The following is a 24,005-nucleotide window of genomic DNA, read 5'->3' on the forward strand; positions in this document are numbered from 1 at the left end:
TATTATTTGCAAAGTCCTGTCTTACTTGTCCATTATTTTCTGATTTGGAATATGCGATAGATGCAATTGCATAGTTCTCACCTGGCAGTGGTCTCTCTGGAGCAGTATGAATGGTAGAAGCTCCAGCTAATGAATATTGACTTCAAAGTGGGAATTCAAGGGAGAAAATAAGATATGAGAAGTGCAAAAAGGGGTGGAAAAAATTTTTGTTGTGGTAAGTAGTATTTTGGAAGGTATGTGCTCTGGCACATATCAAAAGCACAAAAAACTTCATTCTTTGAGCCATCAAAATGTACAATAGCGTCTAAAATGCTGTATTCAGTACCTCTGTCAACCTCATGCATGTTCACGAAACAAAATGGTTCACAGGTACATTGATCATTTTGTATGCTTTATTTAGCAAAATATTAAAAATAGCACAACTGTTAGAGAAATATTTCTTACCTTGAAAGGTAAATTTTTGCATTTTATAAAACCATTTTATAAATGCATGTCAAATTTTTCTTAACATTATTAGAATTTTTAGCCTGTTATCCATTCTTATCTTCCTAAGTTTTTGTCTCATTTAAAAATTGCATTGTTTATTTCCTGACACTCTCCGATACCTTAGTAATATTGTAGTTCCCAAAAAGAAGATACTCTAGGTCAGGCACAACTGGTATTTCATATGTAAGAGAAAGGGTCTGTACAAGAATATTTTTAAAATATTTTTTAATGAAGTGGTAAATCTTTTTGTGTTCCATTAACCGATTTATTCATTAGAATTATGATACAATTTGTCACATTATGTCATACAAACTAAGTCAAATCCTCACTAGTGTGACACATACCTAAAAATTACAGAATATATAACTCTAGGAAATCTAGAATCTCTTGTCAGCTTCTTCAGCAATGTTTTAGAGAGCTTTGGTAGACATGGTGACTTGTATTGTGATATCATACTAATATAAGATGGGTGATATGAAATACTTTATTTGTACTTTCTTCAAAAATTGTCAGTGATGAAAGCAGAGTTTCAATGTTAATGAGATCAGGTATCCATCTTTGACCATATTATTAACAGACAATTCTGTATCATGAATATACTTTTTCCTTTATGTTATGTGAGATATATGACCTAATCTTGTATTGTCTTTTTGAGTCAAGCAATGGTTTTCTTATGGGACAGGAAATATAAATTGGAGAAGGAATGTTTTTAATGCAGCAGTCATAGGTCTAAGGCCAGCTGAGGGTATTTACTGCTTTTTATATCATGCTGTATTTGTATCACCCCAATATCCAAAACTTTGCTTTGGGTAATTGTTACTGTGTTTTACTTGAGTCATTAATAACAGCGAGTTTGGGCACAGGTCTTAGCAGTGTATAAATACTTTTCCTCTAAATAGTAGCATGATACATGCAAGAAGATTTTTAGTGCCACACTTTATAAGTAGGCCTCTTTTTAATGTTTTTTTTAACCTCTAAATGCACAAACTCAACGTGCTGAACCTTACTTTCTGTTAACTTTTTCTCTGAATTATCACAAATGTGTCCTTTAGCTTGAGATTTTTTTAGACCTTTTAAAATTTGCTCTCCCTCTCTGATTTTTGTTAGAAATCACAATTTTTACTAGCTTTTACTCTGCTTTACTGCCATCTGATTTGATTTTTGAAGATGTTTCCATGAGACAGATTTGGCCACAATGTAAAATCCTATTTAACAGGGTATGCTTCCTTTTTATAAAATGTAGTGATTTTTAAGGGTAATTACTTACAAAGTTGTTTAAAACCTCAAAACAACTTCTTAAATTTGTAATGAAGTGTGAAGCTTCCTTCATAATGAAGTACCTTACTTGCTATCCTTGGCACTAACCAATATCATTGTGCAAAATGTTTTCTGTTAGTTAAAATTTTTATTCTCTTTGGGTGCCTCATCCTAGTTCTACTTTCTGAAAAAATTATCAAATAAGTAAGAGCAGAGTTAGTGATTTCTTAGGCAGTGATATGTACAGTGTTTTGTTTTTAAGTTTAAGGATGAGGTGAATAGCTCTAATTGCTTCTACTGTTTTCTCTTTAAAGCAAGGGTGTTGTAGTCTGGAGTCTTGGACCTCATCTTGCACCAGCCGAGTTACTCAAAGCATCCAAGAGCTCTGTTAACTAACCTCTTAGGAATCTCACATACAGACATTTATGTAGACTCCCCTGGTTGTTTTTTTCCTGTGGCATAGGTTTGTCAGTCCTTTCATACAAAATGTGGTCAGGTTGTCACAATTCCTCCAAGCACCTGGCTACCCAAAGTAGCCTAGGATGACCTGGACCACTCTTTGCATCAGGACTAGATTGAGACTGTCAGTCTCAGTTAAAGAAACTAAAGATGCTTTAAAAACAGTCAGGGTCCACATCTGTGTTAGAAGGCACTGTATTAAGCTGGGAGTTATTCCCTTCCTGACAGAATCTGTGTCAGTGCTTCTTACCAGTAAAAACTGCTCCTGAAAGAGTCTCATGCATTAATTGCTACTGCGATCCCTAAGGCTTTATCAGAGGTAGCGCAGAAATGGGTTTGGCCTGGTATGGAACATAAATGGTAACATTTAATGAACTTACTGAATGCAGTTGCAGGGGGTGCAACAATGTCCTTCATGCTCCTTTCTAGTGCAGCAGCTTTGTGCCAGCCCATTCCCTTGACTAGTTTAAAACCTCCTTGCGCTTGTGAAGTGAGGAAAGTGGTTGGGGTGCGGTTGGGATTGGAGGCACTGATTCTATTTGATAAACATCTGCTGTTTTAATTTATGGTGTGTTTTTTGGACAACCTGAAAGGACATGCTGGGTGCAGTTTATAAATAGAATAAATGAGATACGAAGAATGAGAATACTTTTTTTTCCATGCAGGGTTCTCTGAAATGGCCTGATAACAGTTGAAAATATGATTTCAATAGTATAATTCTGAGTTTTTATCTTTCAGATAGCTATCTTATTGTGAATCAGCATCAAAAGTTGCCAATGACTTAGAATCTGATTAGGTTCTGGTTTCCTTCTGATACAAAAGACATATTTTATAAAAAGCTGCTCAGCCAATTGATTATGGTACATTTAGACCAGGTATATTTTGCCAAAGTGGTAAAGTACTCTGAAGCATCCAACTTTTGCTAGCAGTCAGGAAGAAATTTTGAAAAATTACTCATCTCTCAGCAATGTTCTTATTAAACAATCAAGTGTATTGTATGATTGGCTTTCAAGTTTCAGAATGGCACCCCGGTAATGTCAGATTATCTTTTCACATCATTGCATTAATTTGTGTTGTGACTGCACACTTTTCATCCATCTATTGCCTAGTCATTATGGAATGTCCAGGCACATAGATAGATGTTATGTGAAGTGGCCAGACATTGTGTATTAACTTGACTGAGATCTCATTTTCATTGAAGCAGAGTCTGACATTACTCGCTAGTCAAAAAATAACTTTGTGGAGGTACAGTCTCAGTTACAGTTGTATAGCATTATATAATGTGTTACAATGTTCCCTTTTCTCCTTTTCTCTTTTCAAGGAAAGACAGGCAACAGTGAAAAAAGAAAAGAGTTGCCCCCAGCAAATGAACAAACTGGGAGAACGGAACAAAATGCAAAGAGCAAATTCTGTCACCATAGATGGACAAGGCCTTCAGGTGTGATTATTGGTGTTCTAATATTAAGCAGATGATTTTAGGTATGAAGACAATGATAGAGTGAGAAATGTTTAAAGTGGAATATGCATTCACTCTTCTAATATTTCAATTTTACGTATTTAAAAATGCAATAGGTAAATTCTTCTATTGGTTTTGGAATCCTGTGATACACACCTTCTTCTCACGTGATTGTTAGGATTTCCTAAACATTAAGGGGGAAGGAGGACTAGCTCTAAAACACTTCTGTCATAGGGTGAAGCTGAACTAGTTTATTTTGGTATCTGTCATGCAATGTTGTGTAAATCTACATTATTCATCTAAGTCTGTCTTGATAACTGTCAACTATTCTCATTTGGACCATTTTGGCATGTCAACATTAACAGTGGTGAGAAGCAACGTGTTTTCCTTTCTAGCAATATCTATAATAAAAATGGAAGTTTTTCTACTTGAAAGAAAAACTCATGTGTGATGAGCTAATGTTATTTAAGGGTGGTGACTTAGAGGCATGCCAGAAGTTCTGCCTGAACTGCTGACTTTTTTCCCTTGAGACATGAGTAGTTTTGAGTGAAATTGATGTCCATATGCAGGATGCTGCTGCTTTATTTCCTCAGGAGTTAAATTATCATAATGATAACAATACGATAATCATAGTTGTCTGTTCTCTCTATCTTTTGATATGTTGCAATTGAGCTTCAGTAAAAAGATTCTGTTACCATGTATCAATTACTTTATGCCTCATATTTATTTCTTCTTGTGTATTGTGTCAGGCTAGGAAGGCTTATTGTATTGTTTTGTCTTTTTAGATTAGTCAAACATTCTTGTTATGACAACCCAAAGATGGGAGAAAAATCCAAACAAAACTCAAAAAAAGCCCGCTAAAACCTATCCAGTCATATGGCTGTTCCATTGATGGTATAGTTGGACATTATAGCAATCATTATCCATTGCTTTCAACAATCTCTTCCTGTACTTATCATTTTCACAGGCTTCATTGCTACCCAGATCATCTGTGACAAAACATGAAGCAAAAAGACTAGAGTCTTAATGGAAAAGAAAGCTCAAGTTCTGTGTAATCAGTCACAGTGTGATTAATAAGTTTGTGCTAAAAGAAACACACAGTGTTTTCTAACTTTTGGGTGATACCCATGCAATTCAGTGAGCCAAAGTATTCTTGATAGAGGAGCATCTTTGGCATCTCCTTTTGGTTGCAGCGCCATGTATCATTATGAATTTTGTGTTTACTCCAAGCATTAGATTACTTATGCTCATTGTTTATTTTCAGCTATGTTTGAAGTCTCTATTTCCCACTCATGTGATACCATGGCAGATATAATACTTGGTCTATTCAAAATAGCAACTTGTATCACCATTGACTCTTTGACACAAAAGTTTAAATTATTATATGTTCTGCTTTCAGGTCGTAAGATTTTCTCTAAGTTTTTTAGTGTAATCCAAAACCTGTGTTCTATCTTCTTTTTTCAAGATGACTCAAAAGCCTGGGTTTCATCCTTGCTTTTCTTTATTACCACTAGAGACAGAGAAAAAGAGAGTGGGGATGAAGACGGTAGAATTATTATTGAATAGATCTGAGGTGTTTTTTGAAGTGCTTGGTGTTCTGTAATGACACATTTGTAATGTAGTGCATGACACAATACTGGTAATCATGGTGACAACATTAGAAATAATTCTGCACCGATGGCCCTCATTTGCCGATTATACTGTGATCTTTGTTTTTCACTGATGGATTAGATTGGTTTTGAGCAGCAGGAATCCACCTTAACATCAAATACTAAAGTTTTGATTGGCATTAATAAGGATAACCTGGTTATTGTGAAGACTGGGTGGACCTTGAAGGCTATCCTACTGAAAGGGATGGGATTAATGAGAATGTTAGGGCTTTTTTTCCCTCACAGATAGTGTAATTTTTCAACTATTCTCACAAAGATGTAAGATGCCATAAATATAACTGATAATTAATGTAGTATTTTGCCCAAAGATGGTCTGGAGAAAACATTCTAAATCTGATGAAAGTATACTACTCTAATTCTCCCATATCTGGCATGCTACTCAATACTCTGCTTCTGCTGGCATGGTCTCATTTTAATAAGATCTTCAGTAAGCGAGGATTTTGTTTCAGAAAACTTAATCAGTATGTTAATTGCATTAATTTATGTTTTAAGTCAGAAGGTAACAAAGCAAAGATCTTCATACTACTGCTGTTAGACCTCTGTTTTCAATATGGGAGAAACTGTGTATAAGTGCTCCACCACTTTTTACTTTAAGTCACTTATCCTATAACATCTTGAAGATTGCCTATAAATTGAGCTAGATTAGGGCTTGAAGATGTTCACTGATTTAGTCTAAATCTTTAGTTGCATTTCATTGTATAAAAATACCGTATGTTATCTGGAAAAGTAATTTGGAAAAGCTGTAAAAATTTAATTAAAATTTATTTTGGAACAGAGTGGAACATAGACTAATTATTAGATTTTTTTTTTTTTTTTTTTTGGATGATTCGAAACCTTCTACTTGCAGTAATATCATTGAGTCTTAAAATAAAAGATTTGAAATAGAAGTCCATCACTTAGCTTTTGTTGAGAAAAAGATCAAGCCCAAACCTTCCTTCCATCAGACAGAGTGAGCAGATAACTTAGTGGCAGTGGAGGTCTGCATGACTTAAAGACAATTAATCATAGTTAAGGACATTCATCTTGCTTCTTTCTAGCTAACCAGCATAATGATCAGGATTATTATTTCTAATTAGAGGAAGTAATAGATCATGTATAACCTTAGGATGAGTCTCATTAATTAACCTGCGTCCTAAGGGATTTCAGTAGGTATTCCATCTCTGTCACAGTGAGCACCATTGGTTTACACTTAGTTCACAGGAATAAACACCATGGGAATTGGCTAAATAACTAAAATTGATTAAAAGAGTAGGTAAAAATTAAATATATGACAAACTTCACGGTATTCTGCAATTTGATGTATGTTTCAACATACAGCACTTTACTGTGCCAGGTTATACTGAGTTTTATGTTAAGCTTAATACCACTGAGTTCGTGGAGTTTTCCATTATTTTTTGTATGTATTGGAACAAATTTGATTCTATTTTTTGTGAAATCATGAATAGAGTTGACATTTCCTACCAAAAGACAAGTGCTTTTAGATGCCTGTAGGATTATATGCATATATCTATAGTATGCTTGTAAAACTCCTTAGCTGTGATGTTTCTTAGGTTCTGCCTTAAATTACACTTTATGAAATCTTCAGATTTTGTTATTTCAGGAATTGTCAAAAAGGATTTAGAGCAAGGCCTTTCAATGTGTCATTTTGAAACACAGATGGTCTAAGCTTCATCTCTGAAGTTGTTTGTGCATGATTTTGGAGATGTTGACTTTGAACTCTTAATAGAGTTTGAAACATTCTGGAATTGATATATTTCTAAAAGTGATACTTTTAAATATGAATAGTCTAGCCAAATGGTTTAAAAACCTGTATTAGAGATCATCTGATGTGATTTTTTAATGTTCAAGTCTATGGAGTAAAGGCAATGAACACACACAGAGTGTGAAAACACAAACACTATTACTTAGAATGAAGGTGTTTGTAAAGCTAAATATTAATGTGAATGTGTAAAACTTTCCATACACAAGAGGATTTTAAAGAAATAATAGTAGAAGTCATCGTTTCCTTCCTTCTCCTCAACATTCTTTTCCTGTGACTTGCCTTTCTTCCATATGGTTTCTCCTCTACCTTTTTTCAGCTTTGTCAGCTGAAAGGTGTTCCTTTAAACACCTGGAAATATTATGGCTGCCACATTTTAAAAAGTTTGTGATTTCTGATCCTATCAAATATTACAGGTAATCATTGCTGTAATTAAAAAAAAAAATCTGTTAAGTTCAATGTTCCATATAGCTATAATTTACCTTCAGAGTCTATAATATAGTGTCATTTCTCACGCCAAAATACAGTTTCTTTTAAGCTTTTTTCTCTATGGAATTACTGTCAGAGTAAGTCATGTATGATTTGCATTTAAAGTTTTCTTCTCTACTGATGGATATATATATACACATACACACACAAATGTATATATAAAGAGAGGTTATATATGTATATATCTCAATATTTCAGTGGCATAGGTTAAAATGGCAACACAGCTGTAAAACAGAGACCATTAAAAGAGAAGTCACTTGCAATTTCTGGCAAATTAATGAAATGAGGATTGTTGCAAATTATGGTATTGCTTCCAGCTGGATTACATAGCATAACATAGATTTTGCATTAAGCTTTTTGTTTTCTGTCTACTATAGGAAAAAAATGAATGCAACACACAGCATTAATGAGTGGCTGTGTTATTCCCTTCTTTTAGATCACTCCAGTTCCAGGCACTCATCCACTTTTAGTTTTTGTCAATCCTAAAAGTGGTGGGAAACAAGGAGAAAGGTAAGGGGTTTTTTTCTTTTTCTTTTTTTCCTCGCTTTCTTGATTCTGGTCTGTGATACATTTAAAAATGAATTTTAAAAGTTTGTACATGAGGAAAAAATCCAAAATTTTATATTTTTATTCCTCACAATTGAACATCCTATATCCATGTACTTATAAATTCTCCACTTAAAAACTAGTTAATTTTATAGAACAGTTTTGTTTCAAATCAAAAAAAAGTTTTATTCAGTGCGTAGGTTTGTGTGATTTGCATGAAGATATGAGTTGCTACATCTTGTATTAAAACTTTGAAGTGCTAACAGTTTTCTTTTAATCTATGTAATGATTATACAGGCAGGCCAGTAAATTAGAAGCAGTATTCAATTTTCTAATGTATGATTTGCTTTTTAAAGACTTGGTAGTAGAGGCTCTCAAGCCTCTTCATAAGATTTCCTTCAAAGAAACCTTTTGATTTCTGTAGATAGGAAGCATTCTAAAAATCCAGTTAAAGTATTGGAGTCCGATCACACAAACTTAAAGACATATTAATTTTACATATGTCAGTAATTATATTTATTTAAATTAAAATGTATGAGTTTATTAGTTTAAGTGTTAATGTATCAGAGGCCTGATAAAGCAGAGGTACTCAGGCAGGAAAGCTGAATTAGTTGCCCCCTAAACAGACTTTTCAGAGCATGTTTCAGAATCCCAAATGCTAACACTATGGCCATTTATGGTCATCACATAAATCACTAAATTTTTATAGCCTAGTTCACCATGTCAGTGCTGTAACTTCAAGTCTTGGAAAAGATTATGGTCTTTTGGCCAGGATCCAGCTGAAGGTGACACCTGTGGATACTGGTGATATGGATTGCCAGAAGCACAAAAGGAAGGATCCAGTGTGATTCTAAAGCTGGTGGGACAAGTTTTTCCTACCTCCTCCGCCCTGCCTCCCTTACACCACGTCTTCCTGTGCCCCTAAAAGTAAACAGTCAAAGGGGAAAAAATCCTGCAGCGTAGTTGTTAGAGTAATTCTTACAGCTGAGGAGCATTTAACTAAAACTGTATTTGAAGGCCTCTGAGAGAACAGGTTATCACTTGAGAGCCGATTATGTGTACCTAGATATCAGCTAGGTGTGTCAAAGGCAGTTAATGATCGAAAAGATTAATTCTCAACAGTTTCAAGAACATGCCTTTGCAATTGGAACAAAACAGTGTAGGCCATCCTGAGTTTTCATGTTTCAGCCACAGTCTCAGTGTGAGGTAGCCCTGGTCTGCTGTGCAGTCAGGGGTCTTGTGGAAGGTAATCTGCACTAGCACTCAGCTTGACTTCTTATAGTACCAATATGAAGTGAATAGATCAGAGATCCAGTCTGCAATTATGTAGGTGAGAGGCAGGTTAGAGAGCTGCACTTACACAGTTAGTTATAGCCTAGAAACAATTTAATGAAATGCTATTTCACAGCTTTCAGTTCCCAGCTTGTAATTGGGCTCAAGTGTTACTATCTGAATGGGCTTAATGCATTAGGGATGTCATTTAATGTTAGGTATTCTCCAGGGTAAAAGCAAGTTTAAAACCTGATCCCCATCGCAAGCTCCTATTCCCCTTCATGTATTGCAGTCTAACACTTCTCAGTTTATGTCAATGAAACTGTTACTGAGGCCAAACAGATTACAGGAATTATTTGAATTTTATAAATGGATGCCCTATACACACTTCATTCACTAGCACCATTATCCACAAGTGTCATTACACAATTAAGCTTATAGTGTGAGGGCAGGCACCAGCAGCTGAGTATAGTGAAGTGTAAGAACTTCTTAAATTGGCTTTGATACCACACACACACACAAAATGTTAAATTGCATACTAATGTGTCAAGGTCGCAGGCTCAGTATTTCTGTTTTAAGAGAAGCACATCAGAAGGTCAACTGCATAGTCATGTAAACATATCTCAGGTCATTCACCATCAGGAGATATCATCTCATGGTTAGATATAAAGCCAGATTCAAAAAGGTTTAAAAAAGTCCACATATGGACTATTTGGTAAGAAGGGGTTTGCCCTCCTTTTTTTAGGTGTTAATGTTTCGTATCAATGCCAGCAGCAAAAATCTAAAATAAGGATGTTAACAGTGTATATTAGTTTGAGTATTCAATCTAAGGGATGAAAACATTTTCAGGAGAAATAATACTGAACTTTTTTTAGTTTTCTTGCGTTTTATCTGTCTGCTTTACAGTCAGTCACCAGAAAGAGAAGATTCCTATATATTCCCTACCCTCCAATTTTATGGCAGTTTTATGTTGCGGAAAGTAAAATCACAGACATTTCAAGACATAAATTACTTTGCAAAATGCACAGTTATGGTGATTCACAGATATTCTGAGTTGGAAGGGGACCCACAAGGCTCATCGAGTCCAACATTTAAGTAAATGGCATTCAGGTCAGGCTTTTTGATTATAGCAATTTTGTAATCTGGTCAGGTGCTGAGAGGGTGGGACTAGAGATATGCTGCAACAAGAATAAGATTCCCACAGCAGTGAGGGGAGAAAAAGAAAGCAAAATAAACCCACAACCTTCTAATTTTTGTAGATCAGAATTTCATTATCTTGATTCATTCAGATTAAGCAAATCTTCTACTGAAAACTATTCCTCAGTTTTTACTTAGGACTCTCTGTGTTTGAGAGGTCACTATGAATGGAATTAAGATTTTTAATTGACTTTCACTGAAAACAGAAAGGTTATTGCATATTGTCAAGTCTCCAGTGTTCCCACAGTTCCCCGAATGAGATTTTATGTCTTGCCATGTGATAACACAGCCCATTTCATTGCCCTTTGAGAGAGTTTATGCATCCAACTGAAAACAAGTTGAATAAATGCACACCCCCAGTAACACATTGTTGTTTCCACTTGTATTTTGTAATTTTTTTCAAATCTCTCAAATGCAAAAGAAAAGAACTGAGAATGACTTAAAGGTAAAAAAAGTTTTGTACTTTAGTTTTAGTTTTTAAATGTTCAAACAGACGGGTGGTGGGAAACAAATGGATATGTAGAAAAAGTGCCTTCGGAACAGAAAAATGCATTCTTTACAACCATGTCCTATCAATACATTTTAAAACTTTCATTATGTTAAAAATAAGTTTTTTCAGAATGTGTAGTGATAAATAGCATTTTCTTCCTGAATAGGTTTCTGTTTTAAAGACCATTGACTTTACAAAATAAAGAATTATGACAATAGCCCAATTATCTTTTCTTCTCAATTAAGAGGTTAATAATTGCCCATCATGTGAAACTCAAGTGTATTTACCGTTATTTGGTCTTGAATGATTTTGTGTATTAGACAATGCATATGTTTATAATAGAACAAAAATATAAGTCAATGTTTATTAAGAAGAAAGTAAAAAAACAGAATTAAAGTGGATGAATTTAAGGCTTACACATACCAGAAATGGATTTTAACTGAGCATGAGACTGAATAGGAGTTCATCAAACCCAGGTAAGTGAATTGCTCAGGCTATATCACACTGTAACATATTTTCAGTGGTTGTGGATGAAATGGACAGGTGCAGTTAATTTCATCCAAAAAAAATGCAGGACATCCATTTCATTCTAGGGCTATCAGTTTGGGATGTCTGCATTTATGATCTGACTAACCAAGGCAACAGTTTTCAACAATCTGTGAATGGAATGTATATATTTCGTACACTATTGACAAAATAGTTTCTTTCAACAGAAAGAATGTACAATGAGCATGTAGTGCTTCTAAAGGCTATTGTTAAAGGTAATGTTTCTCATATAGGAGTCCTTCTAAATCATGCTGTTGTTTTGCCATACTCATTACTTTGATTTCCACTTCCCCATTTTCCAGTTTATTTGCCTGACCAGCAGGTGAGTTTACACAATTGTTTCCTTGACAAATGTGCTGTTGGATGCACTGGAGATCAGCTTCCGTACACTGACGTTTCCTGCTGACTCCACATTCAGTGTCTGTGCAATACAGGTTGATGATATTTTTAACCTTTGCAGTTTTCAAATAACTTTGGTTCATAGTAGCTCTTCCCTCCTCCCCTCTGACTGATCTGGCTTTCAGAGCTTTCATTTAACATTGAGACAAAATGTAAAAGCAGTTCCAACCTATCTTTTTCAAATACTGCATGTCTGAGAGAGAAGATCATTAGCATTTTTTAATTTTGGGGAGGAATCCTTGGCTTCTTCCTTGTCTGACATAAGGGTTAAATTAAGCCTATACTAGCCACATCTTGAAGAGCCCCTAGATGACTGAAGATGCATCCCCCAGTAGTGGCAGAAGGCATTGCCATGGCCAAGTTTCTCCACAGTGTAGCCAACTTTATTGCCAGCTTTGAATTGCCAGCAAGGTTTTGTCCATTTATTTTCTCTCTTCTTCAGAAGACAGCTCAGTCTAACTCAGCCCAAGGGGCATTCAGAAGTATTTTCTTCAGCAGCTGAGCTGTTTAAAGAGGATGCCAGCTCCTTTGGCCACTCCTGAGTTAATTTTCTGCCTCCTCAGTTATGCTAGCAGAGTATTTTGAGGTTTATATGAGATTCATGGGCATGATTTAGGTAAAAAGAGAAATGACAATGAAGGATTTGTGTTTTAAATTGAGTATTTTTAGTATATCAGTTCACAGAATAAACCCAAATATAGGCACAGAAGCGCAGCTCTTTGTGGACAAGTGGTAACTTCATAAACCAGCTTTGTTCATGAAATTGCATTTCATCCCAAAAATGTCTTTTGGGGCATTTCCCACCACACCACCTCATGTCCTTGTCTGCACAAATCTCCAGTGACAGCAAACCACATCCAATTCCTTCCTTACATGTGGAAGCAAGGCATTCAGAGCCCTGTCAGTGTCACTGTTTGGTACTGTAGATGTAAAACTGGAAGGTTAAGTTACTGTCCATTTCCTTGACATCCATGTGTCACCCTGTTAGGTCTGGGTACAACTTAGTGTGAAGGAAACATTTATAGGCAGCTTCTAGCTTTTTTTGTTATGGAGGATGTATGAATGGAAATGAGCCATAATTTATGAATTTTACACAGACTAGAATACGTAAATGCATTTACTATCTTAAAGCTTGATGTGTCATTTGCAATGAGTCATTAGAAAGTGATTAGCTGGTACTGATGTTCAACTGGAACCTGTGAATGGTATGCACTGAGTCAAGTACGAGTCAGTGTAATCTCTTCATCATTGCAGTTGAACTTCTGTGTTCTGAGTAGAGAAACCCAGCCTTCTCTTTATTAAGAAGGCTTTTACAGCATTTCAGTGTTACCTGACAACAGCAGAGTGAGTGTAGGTAATGGCTAGTATGTTTTGTAGCACCAAACTTTAGGAAAATAACTCTTAGACCTTTGGGACTTCGTAAAAATACTGTTCATGAACTTCTTATGGCCAGCTAGGCAAATTAAATTAGCATCACCTTTGACCAAGTTAAATCCTACATGTCTCTGAGAAGCAAATCACACACACTAACTAAAAAACTCTCCTTTTACATTTGTAAAATGGGAAAATATGTATTATGTTGTAAATCCATTCTTAAAAGTCTGATCTAATCATCATCACAGCCATCGACAATGATGCATACATACTTGGAAAATGAAACTAGTCATTTCATATTGACTTTTTCTGTCAGGAATGGCATCAGGGATACCTTGTGTGAGTGTGCTTGAATAAAATGCTTTATGAAGCTGATATCACTAAATAATTAACAAGTTCAGAAAATGTTCCAATTTGGCAATTTTAGAGATAATTATGAATTTGTTTGTATTCAGGATTTTTACACACTTGTCTTCCAGCTACCCTGATAAATTATGCATTGCTATTAAGAAAAAAATATGGAAAGAAAAATCCCTGAATGTGCACATAGATTGTGTCTAGACAGTTTTATTTTGCTGTATTTGAAAACGTGGACATTTTAACCTAAAATTCAGCTCTTATTATGCTTCTATTTTATTTAAGCCATTATAAAGAAAGGAAGCAATATTTCAGGGGAAAAAATTAATGTTTTCTCAAAAATATTAAAATATTAATTAGCTTAAGGACAGAAACATTAAAATTAAAACCAAGAAACATGGGTTTGTAATTTAAACTATTGCCATAGATCCCAGGTGTATATTTATATATTCTGAGCTTCAACTCTTTTGTGTGCTTTCTTGTTTCTGTGTGACAAACGAATCAGCTACCACATTCTAGTCAATGTAGGAAATTACATTTCCAATATTTGTAATGAAGAAAAAAACTCTATCATCCTTTTAGGACAAGTAAACTCAAATTTCTAAATTTACAATTTTGAAGAAATAATTGCTGAGGGTAGGAAAGAAAATGGGGTCCCTTGTGGGATAGGCCAATGCTTGTCATGCTGTATCAGTAAATTACTTCCTGTTATCCAGATAATTTTAAAATAAGTCTAATTTAGTAAAACAATGGCTTCAAATCATTTTCATTTTCTTCCCATTCAAATGTAATCCTGAAGAAATGTAGTTGACCATAGGTTTTCTCTATCATAATGTTTTTCAGCCTATGGAGATATTTTTGGTGGGTGGCAAAGCCAATTAGCTTTTGCAATTAATTATACTTGTAATTCTCTGTTTGCAATAAATTTCAGGAAAAAATGTCTCCTTTGCCATGGAGTTACTTTAATACAAATCAATATGCTTTTTGAAATGCTTTTGTGATTCACCTTTTCTTGTGTAATTATACCTCTTTATTGCATTTTGTTTCTGTCTATACACAGCATTTAAATTGTAAATAGCTTGTAGTACTTCTGTCTCAACTTTCTCTATGTATGAATTATAATTGCTGTGTTCAAGTATTTGATTTTTTGTATAAATGAGATCTCGCAGTTCAAATAATTATAGTATGTTCTAAGTTCTTTAATTCTTTCATTTGAAAAGTTTAGAAAAATTTCAAACATGTCTGTAAATATTTTCTCCTTGTCTCTTTTACCTCTTCAGAATTTATAGAAAATTTCAGTACCTTTTAAATCCTCGTCAAGTTTATAGTCTTTCTGGAAATGGACCAATGCCAGGGTAAGTCTACAGTTAATATTATTACCAGGAACTCATTTAATAAAATGCTGTATAATCAAATGAACGGACTGAAATACATATAGCATGTTTGGAATGTATCAACACTGCAGTTCTCTGCATGGCTGCAGATATGTATAGGTATTATGTTTTTACATGTACAAATAAAGCTATGTCTCATATGTCTTACTGAAAACCATGCATTATTCTGCATGGTTTTCTGAAAACATATGCATTATAAGAACTGTGGGATAAATTTAATTCTCGTTGCAGCTTTAACTGCCATATCAGCAACCCAAGTTCTCGGGGGCATTACTTCTGTGTTACAGATATCAGCGACCTCAAAGACTGACCTGCAAGACATCCATTTCTTTTACATAAATACACATGTGCACATGTATATGTGTCTGTAATATATTGGTGACTGCACACTCCTTATCAGTTACATAATCTTGGAAATGTAGTGGTTGGAAAATGACTGGCCAGGCTACATTATGCTGGCAGGGACATTTTATGTGGACTGAAGTGTTCTCTGAACCAGCTGGCATTGCAGTCCCTTGCTTAATGTGCTTCCTCCGTGATTCTTCTTAATTTGCATTCGAGTGAAGACAGGAGAATTACAGTTTATCAACCAACCTTTGCCACCTGATTTTGTCTCCTTTTTAAGTCGGGGGTGCTTTAGTAGAAGAAAATAAGAGCAGAACTGAATATGTGCTATGTATAATATTTTTTACGTACTGGGTGCTATTTACCTATGTCACCGATACATGAAATTTTACATCAGTGAAGAGTTGCAGAAGGATATTAGGAGATATATGTTCACTGACATTAAGTTTACACTATTGCTTGAATACTTCTCTTTTTAATCTTTGCAGTTTTTATTTGTTTAGACTTTTTTTCTTTGAAGTTGGAGGAAAAGAAGATGAAGGTGGAAACTTGTCTGATTTGTCCCCTGCAAAGTTACATTTCAGTTTTCACATTTATATTACTGGAAAGACTATGCTCTGTTTCTGACAGTACTTCTGGGTTTAAGGCCCAATGTACAGGAAGCTATTCTCTCTTTAAACTATACTCTATCAGCTATTTATTGTCTTAGACTTGAGATGTGTGTAACATTGATGAAAGTGAAAAGCATATTGGGCTCAATCCTTTTAGAAGATATCGTGCACTGCAGTGTGGTTAACGTTAACCTGCTGAATGGTTCAAAACCAGCTCAAAAAAATGGAGATAATGACATGCATGTCATCTTTCATGCCTGCAATTGTCTTGTACCTGAATGCTAGTGCTGTTTTTATTATTCGAATGGAGTTTGTTGATTTTATGCTAGTCTTGACACGTATGGAAAATTTAAGTACTCTTAGTTCAAAGAATAAATATACTGGCAGAATTAACTGAGACAAAGCTAGTAACCAATATTGTTTTGCATACTGTACAGTAGAAATACCATGCTAGAAATTGAGAGGATGATTTTTAAAACAACTGAAATATTTTTGTTGAAATTCATCTTATTTCATCGAACTTAAAAAAAAATCTGGCTGCATTTCTGTCCATTGGTGATTTAGTTTTCATGAATCTGGCTATGTGAAAGAAAATGCATTTTAAGGCAGAGGCACAAGAGGGCAGTGTTAAGTTCAAGCTGAAACCGTGCACTGAGGCAATTTAAACATTAGTCTTTTGAACCAGGACAGTGTTTTTTAGAAAATGTTTTCAATTTCTCTTTCTATTAGGAATCGAAGTAGTTTTAGTTCAGAGTCACTTTGAAGAAAATTCTAATTAATTTTCAAACAGACATTGCTTGTTTTGGTATATTTTTTTATTCATTTCACAGAAATGAATAATCCTAAATTTCCAGTTTATCTCCTGCCATCACTTCTTGCCCCTGGCAATACTTTCTAGGCTGCATATAATTTGTCCATTAAGTGAGAAGTTGAATAAACTCTGCTATTTCACTTACCAGTACTTGTTTTCTGCAATGGCTGAATTGCCTAATAAAACCTGCCCATCCATCCATCCATCCATCCATCCATCCATCCATCCATCCCTCCGTCCCCTTATTCATCCATCTCTATACTGCCAGTTATACTGGATTGTCAATCAAAATTTTGTGTTTATGTTGTCATATATGAAATTTAGATCAAAACGGAACAGATCTGGGTACTGTACAGAACAGAGAAAAGCAAAAGTATATTCTTCATCCCAATAGGTTATTTAGTAGAAAGGGATAAACATAATGTATATTTATTTTAAAGCATTTATGATTATTGCAGTACATTTCAGGTGAGCCTATTTTGAGATTTGGTTTTTTTGCTTTCAAATACTCTTTTCAGATGTGTTTACTCAACCTAGAGAATGTTTATAGTATTAGCTAAGAATTTGCATTTTTTTGGTAGAGCCAACTTGTCTGCTTTAACCTGTAAGTTAACATTTTTAATTTTTGACGGTATTTTTCTCATGGGCTGCTGTCATCAAGCAAGAAGATAACATTCACAAGTTTTCTAACTTGAGTTCCAAACATCTGTGGCTGACATGAATTGATATTTCCAGTTCATTTTTGTCAACAATCTAAGTATCCTCTTTTCAAATAGCAGAGAAAAGGACAAGGGAACTAGGAGACTAATAAAATCATAAATCTTAGGGGGACTGTGAAACTGCTGGTTTGTTGGGGTTTTTTTTAATGGTCAGCATCAGTTGCTATGTCTGTTGTTCTATCTCTTTGGTGGGATAGCCATGCTATTGCAGAGAAATGTGTTGGAATACAGGACTCCAAATTAATAGCAACAACAAAAAAAACCCAAACCAAAACACAACCCCCAAAAATAACAAAAAATCCCCACCTTTCCTCATACCATTTATTGTGTATTTTTTCTGTAACTGCTGGAATACAGCAGGACAACAGAAAAATACTCTGAACAAGTTGACAATGAATTTTAGTATCAGTATCTCAATGTACAATTACTGAAGTGGAAGTGTTGTCTTCTTTCATAATGGATGGGAAGGTACATGAAGCAGTGCAGGAACAGTAGCAATGACATTTCTGTTAGTTTCTTTGCCTGCCTGAGTTAGGGTTTCTGGAGCAGTTTATGTCAAGACAGGTTATGTACATAGTCTATGTAAAAATATGTACATGATGCAAATAAACCTCATGGCAGCAACTCTTGCATTGATTCTTTTCCAGCAATGGAGACCTGCTGCGAGGCCTGAAAATCGAGAAGCTCTAAGCCAAAGGGCAACACTTTAGACATGGGTATAATAGTTAATGGTTTAGACATTCTTTAATTGGCAGTAGAGGAATATGAGTGAGCTGGAAAAACCTCGTAGGCTCTGCAGCTGAACACAGGCATAAAAGGTACTCCACAGTTACAGACTGCCACAGTTAACACAGTGACGTGAAAATTGCTGGGCTGATGCATTGTGTAATTTGTGCCTAGCACCTGTGTTTTTAGCCATGAAAAGAGTTTCCCTGTTTGGTTGTTACATCTCTATAGGAGTCTTCTACTTCTGACAACAACTGTTATTGTGGATTTAATGATCTTGAAGAATCTGAAATTCAGTTATTGTTCACCTCACAGAGAGGTAAATAATGGCAGGATGAATAGCAGTCGAGCCACAGAGCCGCAGGACTCTGTGAAGAGGTCGGCGTTTCACAAAGCCTTTGTCCCTCTGAAAAGGCCTCTGTTCCCTAAAGTTCTATTATTTAAAATGTCTAATTTATGGTATTTTTATACTCTATAATAGAAATTATATCCACAAAAGTTGTATTTCTTTATAACTTCCTTAATCATTTAATTTGGAGAACACCTAGTTTTTAGATTCTAGTTGCAAGTTTGCCTCAACAGGCCTTTCTAAATCTTAAATTCTGCCCACTTAAAAGATGCCCAAGATAACAAAACTGACTCCCTACAACTTACACTGTAATTTAGTTGGGAATCTACAGCACCTGGGCTTTTTTACCTTCACAAAGCAAGAGGCCTGTTTTGAAAATTACACTATTTTCCTTGATTATTTGAATTTCCTTAATCATTTGAATTGATTGCTAGAGCATTTCTTTGCTATTGGACATTTGGAGTACCCAAATTCTGGAAAGATACATACACCAAGAGTATTTTTAGAAAATAATAACTGCATGGTTATTTTCTTTTGAACAAAATATTGAATCTGATCCATATTTTCTTAGAAGAATTACATTTTTGCCAAAGAATGGCAAAGCCATTGGATTGATTGTACTCTAATGATAAAAAATATTTTTGTACACCACGAATCCGTAGTACTTAGAATTCATCAAGTCTTCACACATGAAACTTAAATCCTGAGTTTAAAGATGTAGTTTAAGCAGCCGTTTGACAATATTTTTGCTTCTATGACATCTGTGGTGTTGGCACCTTATACCTATCCTGAGATCCACTAGTGGATTATTCTTTGCTTGGACTGTAGACAGTCTTAAGTTTTGCTTCCACTGTGTGAAGAATGCTGAAGATTTAATGCATTGCTCCTGTTATGCCACCTTGTGTGGCTGAGCACCTGAAGTTCTGCACAGTGCGCTGCACTTGGATATAAGTGCAAAAGTCATGTGCGGGGAACTAAATGGAAAACATTGCAATTTATGTTTTCATTACTATGAGTAAAACTTCAGTTTTACTCTAATAAATTAAATTAATTAAATAAATTTAAATAAATACTTTAGGTCTTTCCTTAAAAAGTTTTATACCAATGTGTATGTGTTTGCTACCTGTGCATAAATCAATTAATTGCATGATTCAAAATCAAATTGTTACATCCTCTAGCATTGGTATTTTATTCATAAATAGATCCCCTGCACTCCTATGGATTTGATGAAGTGATTATGAAAACATGTCAAAAATGGTGGATAAAAAGTAACAGGTGCTATTAAAACACTAACCGAGCACAGTTTTCTTTGTAAGCAATACTGAATTTCTCCGTAAAGGTCTATGAAGAAATCTGAAAGAAATTCTTTCTTTACAAGTGTAACGCTTGCTGAGTCTGAATGAAACCTTATAAAACTGTGTTCCCTTCCCAACTCCTAATGTGGGCTGCACATTCTAATTCAATGAATAAGATTTATTTGCATATATAATTATATAACTATATTTAATTTTATAAATTAATTTGATTTTATAAATATTTATATCTGCTATACTATATTTATATACACTACATTTATATATGCAAATATACAATGTAACATGTATTTTATTTATTTTGTGTGTTAGACTTTTATACTATTTTTATATTATTTTTATATTTAAATTAATGAAAAGAAAAAGTTATGTGAATTTAATGCTATACTTTGGAAAATTCACTTTCTGTGAATATAAAAAGCTCCAAGGGAAATACAAATGCAGCCTATTGAAAATGTTTTTCACAATATGATTTTGCCGGATTTTTCAGTCCCCCACTTTTTTGGAAGTTACTCTTTTCTGATGAAGATTAACTATATAGTCAAAACAAAAAGAATGTTTGATAGCCATATGGTGAAGAAGCTTATTTATAAAAAACAGCAGAGGTTTAGGTCTATATTCTGCCAGTCTGGAGCAATGCTAAAATCAACCCTGTACTTTTGGTGTTGTTTTAGTTGGTTGTTTTTTTCTGGACTTTCTTTTCCACATCTGCTACATGAGGTAGAAATGTTTAAAATTTAGAAGTCACTCTGATGTCACCTGTGGGCTATAATTTGACTTTAAATTAAGCTGAAATACCTTCAGTATAAGAAGCAATGTAATTACACCTGGTAACTTTCTGCAAACCCAACACATTGGGTCAAAGTGGGAATGCTGGTGGCAGGAGCATTTGTCTCTATGCCAGGCCTTGTGAGGGGATGGACATGCACACCTGGGGGCCAGGGCATATCTCAGTGCCTACTCTTGCAGTGGTGTGAGGTGACTTCCAGAAGAGGACCTTTCAGCACATATGCTTATTAGATCTCTTCCCCATGTGTACCCAGTCAGATTTGGCACACGACATTTTGAATCACAGGAAATCCTACAGCACTTTTCTTGCAGATGTGTGAAGTAGAACATAAAAGGGGTGAGAAGGTCAAGGCAGCCTTTAATACAAGGTGAATAAGCATCCTTCAGGCATTATATTTGCACTTGAAATTGCTTAAGAGCTCTTCTGACCAAAGAAAATTACAGGGAGTGGGACATGTGATGGGCTTAATTCTATGCAACTTGGCTAAAATTGAAATTCTGGTCAAAAACTAATAGAACAAGAAGTTGTCCTGTCATCTTCTACATTTTACATAACTTTTTTGGTCATTGTTTTTTTCATTTCCTTTTCCCGTTCTAACTCTTTTACTCTGTAATTTTTCATGTGCTCTTGATTTTATCAAGAGGTCCAAAAAAATTTTAAAACTTTCTGAGGACAGGAGCTCCATTCCCCCTGCAGCATTAAAATTTCATATGGAAAACAGTTGGAATTAAACACTTACAAGCTATTGTCTATATTTATTTGTGTTCAAGACTTTGTGTAAAATGTATTTATTAGTTGTGCATTTATTAGGAGATTGCAAACTGGAAATCAGATCTGGTCACTAGAATGTAGAATATCCATTAAGGTATCTGTAACACTAATGAATACAGTATATGTGAATGTACATATACATACATACAGAGTAATACAACAAGATTACTGGAAGTTTTTTGTCTAGTCACAGTTTATGTGTAAGGGATGATTTCAGCATATGTCAAAAGCTATCCTGAAATGATGCTTTTAAAGTAAAATTATTGCACCTTAGTGTTGTTTTGCTATATCCTCACTTTTTAGCATTATGCAACATTGTTATAGAATGAAGTGGCTAAGTAGGTGCTGATACTCACTTGATGGATATGGAAGCAGAAATAGTCAAGCAAATATTACCAAAGATATTTTACTTTTAAAATACGGTTTTTAAGATGATAGAATGTGTGCCTTCAATCTGCTGCTTTCTCATTTTGTATTAAACCATGCTGCAGAATTGTTTTTACCAACCGCAGAATGTCCAGCTTAATATGCACCAGTGTCCTACCAGAAGTATGAAGTTTTCTTTGTAGAAAGAACTTCACAAATAAATGTTCTGGCTAATACATTTAGACAACATAGACTTTTCTGTCTTGACAGACTACCTATCCATTTACAACTAGGTGAACAGATAATGTTCTCTGATAATGGTTTCAAACAAGACTTGAAGTGAGACAAAGGTTGGACTAACCATCAGGTAGAAACTTTTTTTAGTGTTAGTGTACCATAATAACCCTTAAATTATTGATTTTGTTTAAAATATTTCAGATAATACTGATAATAATTAATAATAACGTTGGGTAGTATTTGTCTAAAAAATGAATACGTAAGCAAAATTGCTTTTTATTTTAAGTGATCACTTGCTATTTACTATTAAATGAAATGTCTTAAGGCATAAAATGTTTACATAATGCACAATTATATTGATCATAATTAGGTATCTTCATTTACTCTTTTTAGGTTAAATTTTTTCCGAGATGTTGCTGAATTCAGAGTACTAGCATGTGGTGGAGATGGAACAGTAGGCTGGATTTTGGATTGCATAGGTAATCTATAGCCTTTACACAGTTTTGCTTGCCTCATGGTTTTCATTTTAATGGTCTTCCTTGCATACCAATGCATGGATACAACTATTTCAAGCAACAGCTTGTTCATTTAAATGTTTGAAATGTGTTAGTTTGGGACATGATTATTTTTAAAGGCACTCAAATTGGAAAAGTTATATAAAATCTCTAGACAAGTTCAGTGTTGCTGGATTTCCTGAAAGCAAGAAATTTGAATTAATCTATTTTAATTTCAGTTCAAAGTCTATTCCACAACTGAATCAAATCTGACTTGCTAATTTTAAGACAATTTAATTTAGCTCAGTTGCTTTTTTTAGTTACCGAATTTTTGGCTATGCTCTATTATCCCGTAATGGAGATCATGTATTAAGAGATAAGTCAGTTTTGGGGTTCTTTCAGTCAGTTGTCTGCAAAGTTCTCTGTACAAATCATAAGGAAGGCCCAGAAGTCAAGGTATTGCAGACTTACAAGACTTAATTTTATCAAGGATTGTTAAGGAGAATGTCTTCCACATCACATGAACATTTATTTGGTGTTAGGCTGCAGAGAAAAATAGTGGGCATGTGTGACAATGGAATCAGGAAGAGGATCAAGAGAGGTCAAAAGACTCAACTGAAATTTTATCTAAAGTGTTTAAAAGTGTGTGCTTTTTGGGGGACCAGAAAACCTTTAAAAGTTCACTGAAATGTAAACCTGATGTCATGAAGGAACGTTAGCAAAGGAATATCTCTAATCTTGGATGGAAAAAAGTCTTTTTGCAAATGCAAGCTACTGGTCGTAGCTCTCAAATAGCTTTCAGAGTCATAAATTAATGTACATGAACATCAAGTGCATTGTCTAAACTTGCAAGAAACAAAGTTTTGCAGCTGTTAATTGTGTCATCACTGTTTTCATGAGGTCTAAAATGTCATGCAGTTGCTTTCTCTTTCAGTAACGTACTATATTGTGCAGCATTTTTTGAGGTATGGAACTGAGAAATTACTTGGGGGATCCAGGAACCATCTTTTTTAATAGGTGCAGAAAGTATGTTTTCAGTGCTGCCTTTTAGGGAGCTAAAGCACTTTAGTATAGAAACTTTAAGAGCACACCTGTTTCTAGACACTTTCTAATTTGATTTTCCCTGATGTCTTGATACACAAAGAGCTTTATCTGAGAACAGAGCAAGAAAAAAAAAAGGGGAAAAATAAAAAAAAAAATAAAAGAAAGAAAAATTAAACAAAAGCAAAAAATAATTCTCAGTTTGAAACTTTAAAAAAAAGTTTCTGAAAATTCTCTGAAAAATTTCCATTAAACTGGCTATATGAATGTTAACCCTTTCT

General features: G+C 34.6%; 1 protein-coding gene across 6 annotated transcripts in view; it reads left to right on the forward strand.

The window, feature by feature from the left end:
• The window catches only part of DGKB (diacylglycerol kinase beta), a 305,960-nt gene that overhangs the window by 82,748 nt on the left and 199,207 nt on the right, over positions 1-24,005 (forward strand). For all 6 annotated transcript variants that reach the window (XM_042044454.1, XM_042044451.1, XM_042044453.1 and 3 more), the window contains 4 exons: positions 3,524-3,640; positions 8,013-8,086; positions 15,038-15,112; positions 22,583-22,668. In XM_042044454.1, the coding sequence (XP_041900388.1) occupies positions 3,524-3,640; positions 8,013-8,086; positions 15,038-15,112; positions 22,583-22,668 (352 nt within the window). The remainder of the gene's footprint in view (positions 1-3,523; positions 3,641-8,012; positions 8,087-15,037; positions 15,113-22,582; positions 22,669-24,005) is intronic.

Source organism: Corvus kubaryi, unplaced genomic scaffold (assembly GCF_017639235.1).
Source record: "Corvus kubaryi isolate FWS band 111438036 unplaced genomic scaffold, C.kubaryi_AGA036_p1.0 37398, whole genome shotgun sequence".
Lineage (NCBI taxonomy): Eukaryota > Metazoa > Chordata > Aves > Passeriformes > Corvidae > Corvus > Corvus kubaryi.